Source organism: Empidonax traillii, unplaced genomic scaffold (assembly GCF_003031625.1).
Source record: "Empidonax traillii isolate 1590-97213 ecotype Southwest subspecies unplaced genomic scaffold, ASM303162v1 scaffold992:size1346157, whole genome shotgun sequence".
Taxonomy (NCBI): Eukaryota; Metazoa; Chordata; class Aves; order Passeriformes; family Tyrannidae; genus Empidonax; species Empidonax traillii.
The window spans coordinates 744,957-755,086 of NW_020956185.1; the positions used below are offsets into that span (position 1 = coordinate 744,957).

At 64.9% G+C, this 10,130-nt stretch overlaps 3 protein-coding genes across 5 annotated transcripts in view; 2 read left to right on the forward strand and 1 right to left on the reverse strand.

Annotated features, from left to right (window-relative positions):
- Positions 1-157: 157 nt before the first annotated feature.
- On the forward strand, positions 158-2,163 carry MAX (MYC associated factor X). The gene is made up of 4 exons (XM_027903794.1): positions 158-246; positions 362-752; positions 975-1,098; positions 1,349-2,163. Exons 1-4 carry the CDS (start codon positions 158-160, stop codon positions 1,531-1,533), a joined length of 789 nt encoding a protein of 262 aa, XP_027759595.1. The 3' UTR covers positions 1,534-2,163.
- Positions 2,164-2,175: 12 nt separating this feature from the next.
- Positions 2,176-6,523, reverse strand: LOC114067960 (protein farnesyltransferase subunit beta-like). Its single transcript, XM_027903759.1, has 12 exons — positions 6,428-6,523; positions 5,456-5,520; positions 5,233-5,305; positions 4,911-5,002; positions 4,455-4,601; positions 4,297-4,380; positions 3,982-4,068; positions 3,768-3,897; positions 3,545-3,677; positions 3,338-3,449; positions 3,145-3,259; positions 2,176-2,647 (listed from the first exon to the last, which is right to left on the reverse strand). Exons 1-12 carry the CDS (start codon positions 6,506-6,508, stop codon positions 2,537-2,539), a joined length of 1,230 nt encoding a protein of 409 aa, XP_027759560.1. The 5' UTR covers positions 6,509-6,523; the 3' UTR covers positions 2,176-2,536.
- Positions 6,524-7,976: 1,453 nt separating this feature from the next.
- The window catches only part of RAB15 (RAB15, member RAS oncogene family), a 3,528-nt gene continuing 1,374 nt past the window's right edge, over positions 7,977-10,130 (forward strand). Inside the window, exons 1-5 of one of the 3 annotated variants that reach the window (XM_027903755.1) lie at positions 7,977-8,136; positions 9,181-9,241; positions 9,390-9,450; positions 9,540-9,617; positions 9,705-9,794. In XM_027903755.1, coding sequence (XP_027759556.1) covers positions 8,013-8,136; positions 9,181-9,241; positions 9,390-9,450; positions 9,540-9,617; positions 9,705-9,794 — 414 coding nt within the window. In that variant the 5' untranslated portion in view covers positions 7,977-8,012. Of the gene's footprint in view, positions 8,137-8,242; positions 9,242-9,389; positions 9,451-9,539; positions 9,618-9,704; positions 9,795-10,130 lie in introns of those variants that run through there. The other 2 variants (XM_027903754.1, XM_027903753.1) reach the window with 2 other exon arrangements.

Genomic DNA, 10,130 nt, shown 5'->3' on the forward strand with positions numbered 1-10,130 from the left:
GTCCTGTAGGGTTGGGGGTCTTCTTGGGAGGGGGACACACGTTTGGGGGCTGGGGTCTTCCGGGGGCTGTGACACGCAGGGGGAATCTGCGGAGCTGGGAGTCTTGGGGGTGGGGGGGAAAGGGGCTTGAGGGTGTCCTGCCGGGGATGGGGGTCTTATGGGGAAGATCGCCAGTGGCGGGTTGCGGGACTTGTGGAGGGAAATCTGGGGCTCTGTAGGGCAGGAGGAGTTGCGGGGTCTTTTGGGGTAAAACGGGGGTGTCTGGGGTGGGGGGAATGTGCAGGGCTATGTCATTTTAGGGGGGGGCGTAGGGCCGTATTTGGCGGGTACTGGAGAGATGTACGATACGGGGGGCTGGCAGAGGGGGACTTGCGCCTGGTTGTTTTGGTGGGGGGAAACCAAGTTCCGGGGCGAAGGTGCTTTGCCCCCACCCCGGAGCCCGGGGCTGCCCCGGCAGCAGGAAGCCGGGGAAACCGAAAGGACCGGGAGCCGCCTCCTTCCCCGCCCTCGCGGCTAAGCCGGCGGTGTCACGGCCGCGGAGCCGCCCCAGGGGCCCAGCCGGGCTCCCGCAGTGCTTCCCAGAAGGAATTCTAGGGGTGCAGGTGGTGGCTCTCCCCGGTGCCACCCCTGTCCCCCCCTCCCAGGCCGACAAACGGGCTCATCACAACGCGCTGGAGCGCAAACGCAGGGACCACATCAAGGACAGTTTCCACAGCCTGCGGGATTCCGTGCCCTCGCTCCAGGGAGAGAAGGTGAGTTTATGGAGCGTGCTGGGAGTACAGACACGTGCCCACCCAGCGTCCAGGCTTCATGTTTTGGGACATTCCCTAGGCTCTGTCCCACCATGGGAGTCCCCGGTGAAGACCAGAGCCAGACTGTGGAGCCAGGGTGGGATGAGGCAGATGAAATCCCATGGTTTCCCCCCCTGGACTAGGTCTTTATCTTGCCTCTGGCTTTTCCCACTATTGCAACAGGCATCCCGGGCCCAAATCCTGGATAAAGCCACAGAGTACATCCAGTACATGCGCCGGAAAAACCACACACACCAGCAGGATATCGACGACCTCAAGCGGCAGAACGCGCTGCTGGAGCAGCAAGGTGGGAGCTGGGATCTGATTGGAGATGGGGTCCAGCAGGGGTTGGGATCCAGCATCTGGTGGGAGCTGGGGTGTGGCAGGAGCTGTGATCTGGGATCCCATGGGAGCTGGGGTGTGGCAGGAGCTGTGATCTGGGATCCCATGGGAGCTGGGGTGTGGCAGGAGCTGGGATCTGGGATCCCATGGGAGCTGGGGTGTGGCAGGAGCTGTGATGCGGGGCCGGGCGCAGGGTGACCGTGCCGTCCCCGCAGTGCGTGCGCTGGAGAAGGCCCGCTCCAGTGCCCAGCTCCAGGCCAGCTACCCCGCGGACAACAGCCTCTACACCAACCCCAAGGGCAGCGCCATCTCCGCCTTCGACGGTGGCTCCGACTCCAGCTCCGATTCGGAGCCCGACGAGCCGCAGAGCAGGAAGAAGCTGCGCATGGAGGCCAGTTAGGCCCCCCCGGCGGCCCCCAGCACGCGGCAGGACTTGCTCCCTCCGCTCCTAGAAGCTCTCGGACTGCAGCTTCCCAGCCCTCCCCGGCCCCTTCCCTGCTCCCACCGCGCCGGCCCCGGGGGGAGCCGGACAGGCCGAGCCGAAAGACTTGGGGGGGTCAGGGAGAGCCCCCCATCGCTGCCCCCCCCGCTAGTGACCCCCCTCCCCTGTCCCTCCTGGTTTTATAGGAGCAGTTCTATTTATAGCCGGGGACCAGCGCAGTCCGGAGCGGGGAGGAGCCGGGCAGCCCCCCAAAAAAAGGGAGCAAGCACTGGGGGGGTCTCCCTATTTATTTTGTCCGTGTGCAAACTCCACCTGCCCGAGTCGGCGGAGCACGACCTGGCATAGAGCCGGGCTTGGGGGGTCCTGTCCCCCCCCCCTTCCTCCTCCTCCTCCTTCTTTTCCCCTCCTTCGGCCCCTTCCCCACCTCCGTGGCATTTTCCGAACTCCAGTGGCCCGTCCCTGCCCCGTAGGTGCCCGTTTTCCCCCCATTTTGATGCCATTCCATAAATTTAAGGTATGTTGTACATACTGCCCAGAGTTGTCTTGCAAGTTAAGGCTTCCCTTTACTATAAGACTATAAATAATAAACAAAAAAAAAGCCAAAATTCCACTTAATTTATCTTGCCCTGCGGTCACCGCCTGTTCTTGGAATGAGGGAAGTGGTGCCATCAGAGCCGGACACGGTGTCACCTCCTGCCCCGTGTGTCCCCAGGGCCCCCAGCACACGGCAGGGTGTCACTTCTGGTTTATTGATGCCAAAATGCTCTGCCACAGCCCATGTCCCACCTGGCTCCAGCCGGGATGGCGGTGGGATGCGCGGCCCGGAGCAGGCTGGGTTTTGGTATTGCTAGCACCCTGAGGACCTCGCTGTGCTGGCCAGGCCACCACGCCACTCCATGGGCTGGGCTGGGCCGCGCACTCCGGGGCCACGGGACCCCCAGGCGGCAGCAGGACCCTCCCCCTAGTCGGCAGCGGGTGCTGGATCCAGGCTGGGCATGGGATACTGCAGGAAGTGCATCACCGCCCTCGCCACCTTCTCTGGGGCGATGTTGTAGACAGGGTGCGTGGGCTGCTGTGGGGGAGAGAGGGATGGAAGAGGTCAGTCATGGAATTCTGGAAGGGTTGGCATGGGAAGGGGCCTTAAGGATCGTGTAATCCGACCCACTGTGGGCAGGGACACCTTCCACCAGAACAGGTTGCTCCAAGCCCTGTGCAGCCTGGCCTCGGACACTTCCAGGGATGGGGCAGCCACAGCTGCTCTGAGCAACCTGTGCCAGGGCCTGCCCACCCTCACAGGGGAGAATTTCTTCCCAATATCCCACCTGAATTTCCCCTTTTACACTTTGAAGCCATTCCCCCTTGTCCTGAATCTCTGAGCCCTTGTCCAAAGCCCCTCTCCAGCACTCTGCAAGCCCCTTAAAGCACTGAAAGGGGTTCTAAATTCTCCCTTGGAGCCTTCCCTTCTCCAGGCTGAACCCCAGCTCTCTCCACCTCCATTGGATCTGCCTTTCCCGGCACTGGAGCTCTGGAAGTTCAGGCCTGCCCACCGCAGCAATGTCCAGCACCTACCAGGCAGTTCTCAGGGATACCCAGGACCACCTCGTTGTGGAGGTCTCCACTTCCGAAATGCTGGGCAATGGCCAGCCCGCTCAGGCAGTAGCAGGTGTGGTAGAAATCCCGGGATCTGCACGCAGGGAGATATTGGGATGCTGAGGGGGAGCCTGGGGGGGCCGGGCAGCCCCGTGTTCCCCCCATCACTCACTTTCCTGGCTTATCCAGCAGCCCCCCGGCCGGGCACTGGCAACACAGGAGGATGTATTCCTGCAGTGCCAGCTGGTCGAACATCCAGTGCGCCATGCTCAGCGCTGTGTCACCTGGAAGGGAAACCCGGAGAAGAAACACCAGGAGGGGTGTGTCAGATCCCTGGAGATGCCACTCTGGGGAGCACAGGAAGCCCATGGCAACTCACCCCTGGCATGGAGTGCCCGATGGAGCAGGGGCAGGAGCCCGGCTTGCCAGAAGGAGTAGCACCCGTCCACCAGCTTGTTGCAGCGGCCCTGGAATCCGCCCTCGAAGCGCATCTGCCGCCCGGTCACCCAGTGCTGCGGGACGATCGGAGCCGGTGTGGGATCAGAGTTCCCCAGTGGGATGAGACCCCCCCCTGCCCCGTGCCCCGGGCAGGGGTCACTCACCAGCAGGCTCCGCAGGTTGAGCAGGTGCTCCTTCTGCAGGATGACCAGTGCGGCCATGCCGCAGAAGGTGTAGCCGCCGTGCGCCTCCATGCCCGGCACGCCGCCGATCCCGCCCTCCCAGTTCTGGCACCTGTGGGAGCAGGGTCAGGGCGGCACTGGCACCGGGAATGCCATCCCTTGTGTGTGTGTGTCCCCTCCCATCCCCAAATCTCACATGGCGATCCACTCGGCCGTCCCAGAAAAGAGCGTGGGCGTCAGGATGTTGGTAAGTGAGGCCACCGAGGCGGCACAGTAGGCGCTCCTGCGGGAAAAAGGTGCTCAGGGATATGGGAAAAGGGTGCGCAGGGATGCAGCACCGGCACCCCACAATGGCACCCACTCCCTGCGGCAGCTCTGCCTCCCCAAAATTACACTGGATCCCCAAAACAGCACCAGCTCCCCAAAACGATACCGGCTCCCGAAACCATCACCAGCTGCCAGCACTGGCTCCCCAAAAGTGTCCCAGCCCCCCAGAACAGCCCTCACCCACCTGACGTCCACCTCTCCACCCACGTGCATGAGGAAGGAGCCATCCGGCTGCTTCAAAGAGTACAGGTATTCCAGGAGCTTCTTCCTGCAGGATCCAGCGGCTGTGAGGGGGGAGGACACAACCCCCCACGTCCCCCCCAGCTCTCCCGGCCCCCAGACCTGTCGATGATGCCGAAGGCCTCCTCGGTGCCAATGATGCAGAGCGCGTTGACAGCGGCGTAGGTGGGGGCGAGGTGGGGGTGCTGCCCGGGACCCCCTCCAAATCCCCCCTGGGGGCTCTGGCAGCGCCTCAGGAATTGGCAGACGCTGCAGGAAAAGTGGGCAAGGGGCTCGTTGCTACCTGTGTCACCCTGGCAGGGCGATGTGTCCCCTCCCAGCCCCGTGAACCCCCGCCGAGGCCGAAGCCGGGGGTGTCACCCCCCCATCTCTGCCATCACGAGGGAGCCTCCGGAAGAATGGGCGGCATTGACGGCGGCAGGGAGACAAAGCAGGGAGACAAAGCGCTCCTTTGCTCCGGGGACAGCAGGAGGTGGCACCTCCAATGTCACGCGGGCAGCCCGTGGGGACGCTGGCCGTGGCAGGGTTTAGGGTCCCCCCTTGGCTCCCACCACTTACTCAGAGGCCACCGACTCCGGGATGGGCTCATCCAGCAGTTCCAGGCTGTGCAGGATCCAGTAGCAGAGCCAGGGGCGGCTGGCGTCCAGACACTGCGGGGACAGAGGGGACAGTCGGGGAGTGGCACTGGACACGGGGTGCTGCAGGAGCAGGCAGGGGTGAGGGGATAGGGAGCAGAACCCCCGGAGCATCACCACATCCCATGGGCACATAGGGAATGCTGTGTCCACCCCGGGGCCAGCAAAGCCCCAGTGACAGCCCCGGGGTGAGGGGTTCGCCCCAGCCAGCGGCTCCAGGGCGGGATATCCGGCATTCCCTGTACCTCGTAGGCTTCAGTGAGCTGCCGGAGGCCTCTCTTCAGGTAATGGAAGTGCTTCTCCCGCTGCAGGACATACCTGGGAGACAGGAAGGACAGAGGTGAGCAGGCAGGATGGCCTGGAAGAGCAGGGGGGCAATGGCAGGAGGGGCAGGATCCCACCACAACCGGAGTTGTTGGTTTTTTGGGATGGAAGCTGTTTACGCTTATTGGGAATTTTGGGACTCACTGCGAGGAGTGATGGTTTGTCTTGTAGGCGTCATAGACCTCCTGCACAATGTCCTCCACCTTGGACTTGGCGGGGAAAGAGGGAATCAAGACTGTGGTGAGCTCTGGGAAGCAGCTCCGCACATCCCAAAATGATCCCCACTGAGCCCCCCAGTTCCTACCCCATCCCAGGGCTTTATCCAACTCACAGCCCCATTTCATCCAGTTAAACTGAAGTGGGAGCTGCTAGGAGCTTTGTGCCCTGAATTATGTCAGAGTCCAGCACCATCTGGCGCTGCTTTACAGATCCAGCTGGAGTTTGATCCATCTTGGGACCCCTATGGAAAACACCCTCCTCTCACTCACGCTGGGACAACCAGGGACTCCGACACCCCCGGCCCGGGGTAATCCTCCAGGAAACACCCCAGGATCGGCCGCAGGGTTTGGGAGGGGCAGCACAGAGGCCCACATGCATGGCACTGTGCCGTGCCAGGATGGAACTGAGCAGGAATCCCAGGGATTGGGAAACCAGCGGTCACTTTTCACCCCGTCCCGGCACCCAGGGGAGCTGCCAGCGGCTGGATCAGGACAGAGGGCGGGAGGAGGGGTTCTCGTTGTCCCCCACGACCTCTCACCCGCCCCGAACTAGTTCTGGGGGACGTGTCACAGCCCCTGTGGGTGTCCCCCGGGGGCTGCAGCGGCTGGTGGGTGGCAGCACCCCCTGAACCCCCCCAAAGCCCCCCCCGGCTGACCGAGCTGTTGTGACAGCTGTGGATGTGCGGCCAGCAGCCGGCGCGGGGAAACTGGGGCAGGGATCAGCCGGTCCCACAGCAGCCCGGCACCCCGCACACCAACTCCGCTGCACCCCCAGGGCCGGCCCCGCCGCACCCCAGACCCCAGACCCCACACCGCAGCCTGGCGACCCCACTCTTGGGCTCTCCCTCCCCGAGCCCCGTCGCGAAGCCCCGCGGCGGCCCCCCAGCTCCCCGCGCACCTGCTCAGCGGAGGTGCAGGTCCGCAGCCCATCGTCCCGCAGCCGCCGCCGCCCGCCGGGCCCGGGGGCCGCTCCCGCCATCGCGGCCCGCGGGGAGCGGCGACGGCGGCCGGGAGGGGACAGGCGGCCACGCCCCCGGGGGGACACGCCCCTCCTCATCTGGCCACGCCCTTTGCTCTCTTGGCCACGCCCCTGGCCCCCGCCCGGCCCCGGCGCGCATGCCGGGAGGGCGCTGCGTCATCGCGGTGTGACGTCACGTGTGACGTCATCGCGGACTCCATGGCTTGGGATTCTGGAAGGGAGCTCATCCTTGGACACTTCCAGGGATCCAGGGGCAGCCACAGATTCTCTGGGAAGTCAGTTCCCATTGCTTCACCACCCTTAACAGTAAAGAATTTCTCCCTAATATCCCATCTAAATTTCCCTTTTCCACTTTGGAGCCATTTCTCCTTGTGCTGTCCCTCCAGGCCCTTGTCCAAAGCCCTTCTCCAGCTCTCCTGGAGCTCCTTTAGGCACTGGAAGGGGCTCAAAGGTCTCTCTGGAGCCTTCTCCAGGCTGGACACCTCCAGCTCTATCCCAACCTGTCCTCAGCCCTCGGAGCATCTCCATGGCCTCCTCTGGCCCTGCTCCAGCAGCTCCATGTCCTTCCCATGCCGAGGACTCTGGAGCTGGGCACAGTGCTCCAGGTGGGCTGTCACCCGAGCAGAGCAGTGGAGGACATCACCCAACATCCCCAAATCCCTCCCCTCTGGGCTGCTGTCCACCCCATCATCCCCATCCTGCAGTGATAACGGCAGTTGTCCGTGTGCCAACCCTGCCCTTGGCCTCCTTGACCCCCACAAGGTTCCCATGGGCCCACCTTTGTCCAGGCCCCCCTGGATGTCATCCCATCCTTCCAAAGTGTCACTCGCTCCCCTGGTGCAGCTCCGTGTGTCACCCCAGCATCCCCTGCTGCACCCCTGTGCCCCCTTCCCAGCAGCCCCAGAGCATCTCCTGGTGTCCCCACTGGTCCCCCTGGTACATCCTCCGTTTCTCCTATCTTCTGTTTTCCAGAGCATACCAAAGGTATCCCCAGTGCCTCCCGTGTGTGTCCCTCCAGAGCATCCCCTGGTGTCCCCATCGGCCCCGGTTCCCCCGTGTCCCTCACGGAGCTCCCCTACAATTCCCCATGGTGCCCCTGAGCATCCCCTCCTTCATCTCCGGTGTATCCTGGCTTCTCCCTTCCCTGCGCACTCCCGTGTCCCTCTCCCGGTGCTCCGGAGCATCCCCCGGTGTCCCCATCGGTTCTCCCGGTGCTTCCCCTGGTGTCCCCACCCCGTTTCCCAACAGCATTCCCCGGTGCCTCCCTGGTGCCTCCCCCGCACCCGGTACATCCCCGGTGCACCCCCAATGCTCCCTCCCCCGCATCCCCGGTGTCCCCTCCCCGTTCCCCACAGCATCCGCCGGTTACCCCCCCACCCCCCCCGCCCCGGTGCCCCCTCCCGCCGCCACCGCCCTCGCCCCGCCCCGGTGCATCCCCCGGTGCCAGCCCGGCCCGGCGCGGCGGCGGCGCAGCTCCGGTGCGGCCCCGGTGCCCGGGCCCGCCATGGCCAAGCAGTACGACGTGCTGTTCCGGCTGCTGCTGCTCGGGGACTCGGGCGTGGGCAAGACCTGCCTGCTCTGCCGGTTCACCGACAACCAGTTCCACCCCGCCCACATCTCCACCATCGGTACCGGCACCGGCAGCGCGCGGCGGCGGGAGCGGGGAACCGGGGAACCGGGAGCACCGGGGAAGCGGGAGCACCGGGGAAATGGGAGCACCGGGGAAACGGGGAACCGGGAGCATCGGCGAGTCGGGAGCGGTGGGGAGGCGCAGCACCGGGGAAAAGGGAGCGCTGGGAGCCGCAGTACCGGCGAAAAGGGAAAGAGGGGAACTGAGCAACCGGGGAGCCGTGGCACCGGGAAACAGGGAGCACCGCGAAACCGGGGAGCCGCAGCACTGGGGAAGCAGGGAGCCGTGGGCATCGGGAAACCGCGAGTACTGGGAGGCTGCAGCACCGGGGAAACGGAAAACCGGGCAACTGGGGAGCGGGAAAACCGTGGGAACTGGGGGGGATTAGGGAGCCACGGGAGCCGGGAAACCAAGGAGGGGGAAAACCGTGGGCACTGGGGAACGGGGGAGTACCGAGGAACTGAGAAGCCACAGGATCGGGGAAATGGGAAACCAGGGCACCCAGGAGCCGTGGGAACCGGGGAACCGGGGAGTGGCGGGCACGGGAAAAGCGGGGGCACTGGGAAACTGCGAGTAACGGGGACACGGTTAACCGTGGGCACCGGGGAAACGGGGAACAAGAGAGTGGGAAAACTATTGGAACCAGGGAATCGGGAGCATCTGGAGTCGCAGTACTCGGGAACTGGGAAACGGGGGACACCGGAGAGCCACGGCTTTGGGGAACCGGGAGCATCAGGGAGCCAGGAAATCATGGGCACGGGGGGAACCGGGAACACTGGGCGTCTCTGGCACGGGGGAGCCGGGAGCAGCATGCAGCCGGGAACTGAGAGCAGTGGGCAACCACAGCACCGGGAAGCCGTAGCACTGGGGAACCGGGATCACCTACCTGGCACCTCCTGCCAGGCCTGGCACTGGGTGTGGGCACCGGGACCGGGCCATGGCGGTGCTTGGGGTGGGCCAGGAGGGGACTGGAGAGTCTCCGGTGACAGCAGCTCCAGCGGTGGGGAACACCGGGACACCCCTGTCCCCTCTCCCGTCCCAGGTGTCGACTTCAAGATGAAGACGATCGAGGTGGACGGGATCAAGGTGCGGATACAGATCTGGTGAGTGGCGGCACCGGATCCCGGGAGGGGGGATGGGGGGGGTGTGCATTTGGGGGGATCTGAGTCCCGCTCCCCCAGCCCGGGTGGGGGCTGAGCTCTGCCCAACTCGTGCCGCGGGTGGTGGCACTGACTTGCTGTCCCCGGGCAGGGACACGGCCGGCCAGGAGCGGTACCAGACTATCACCAAGCAGTACTACCGGCGGGCACAGGTATGGAGGGGGGGCCCGTCCTGGCGAGCAGGAGAGGGGAAACTGAGGTACAGATTTGGAGTGCCAGTGGCCGGCCCTCCCTCCCGCAGGGCATCTTCCTGGTGTACGACATCAGCAGCGAGCGCTCCTACCAGCACATCGTCAAGTGGGCCAGCGACGTGGATGAGGTGGGGGTGCATAGGGGGGCGGGAAGGGCTGGGGTTCCCCCTGCCGTGGTAAGGGGGTCCTCACACCGCCCCCCCCTCACCCCGCAGTACGCACCCGACGGCGTCCAGAAAATCCTCATCGGGAACAAAGCAGACGAGGAGCACAAGAGGCAAGTGCCCAAAGAGCAAGGGCTGCAGGTGAGCGGGGGCTGGCCTGTGTCCCCCGGGGGGGCAGGACCCCAACCCCTGCGCCCCCAGGGTGGTCAGGCCCCCCCCTGCACTCCCGAGGGACCCCAATAGCCCTCACGCAGCCTTACCTGTGTCCAGGAACCCCCAAACATCCCCAGCTCCCCCTCCCCCCCTGCATGACCAGGCGTCTCCCACCCCCTTGCAGTCCGTACCCAGGCACCCCAAAAATAGCCCCCCCTCCCCTCCCACTATCCAGGAGCTCCCTGCCTCCCCCACAGAAGTTGTACACTCCAAGGGCTATCTTAGACCTCCCTGTTGCCCACCCAGGATGTCCAGGGACACCCA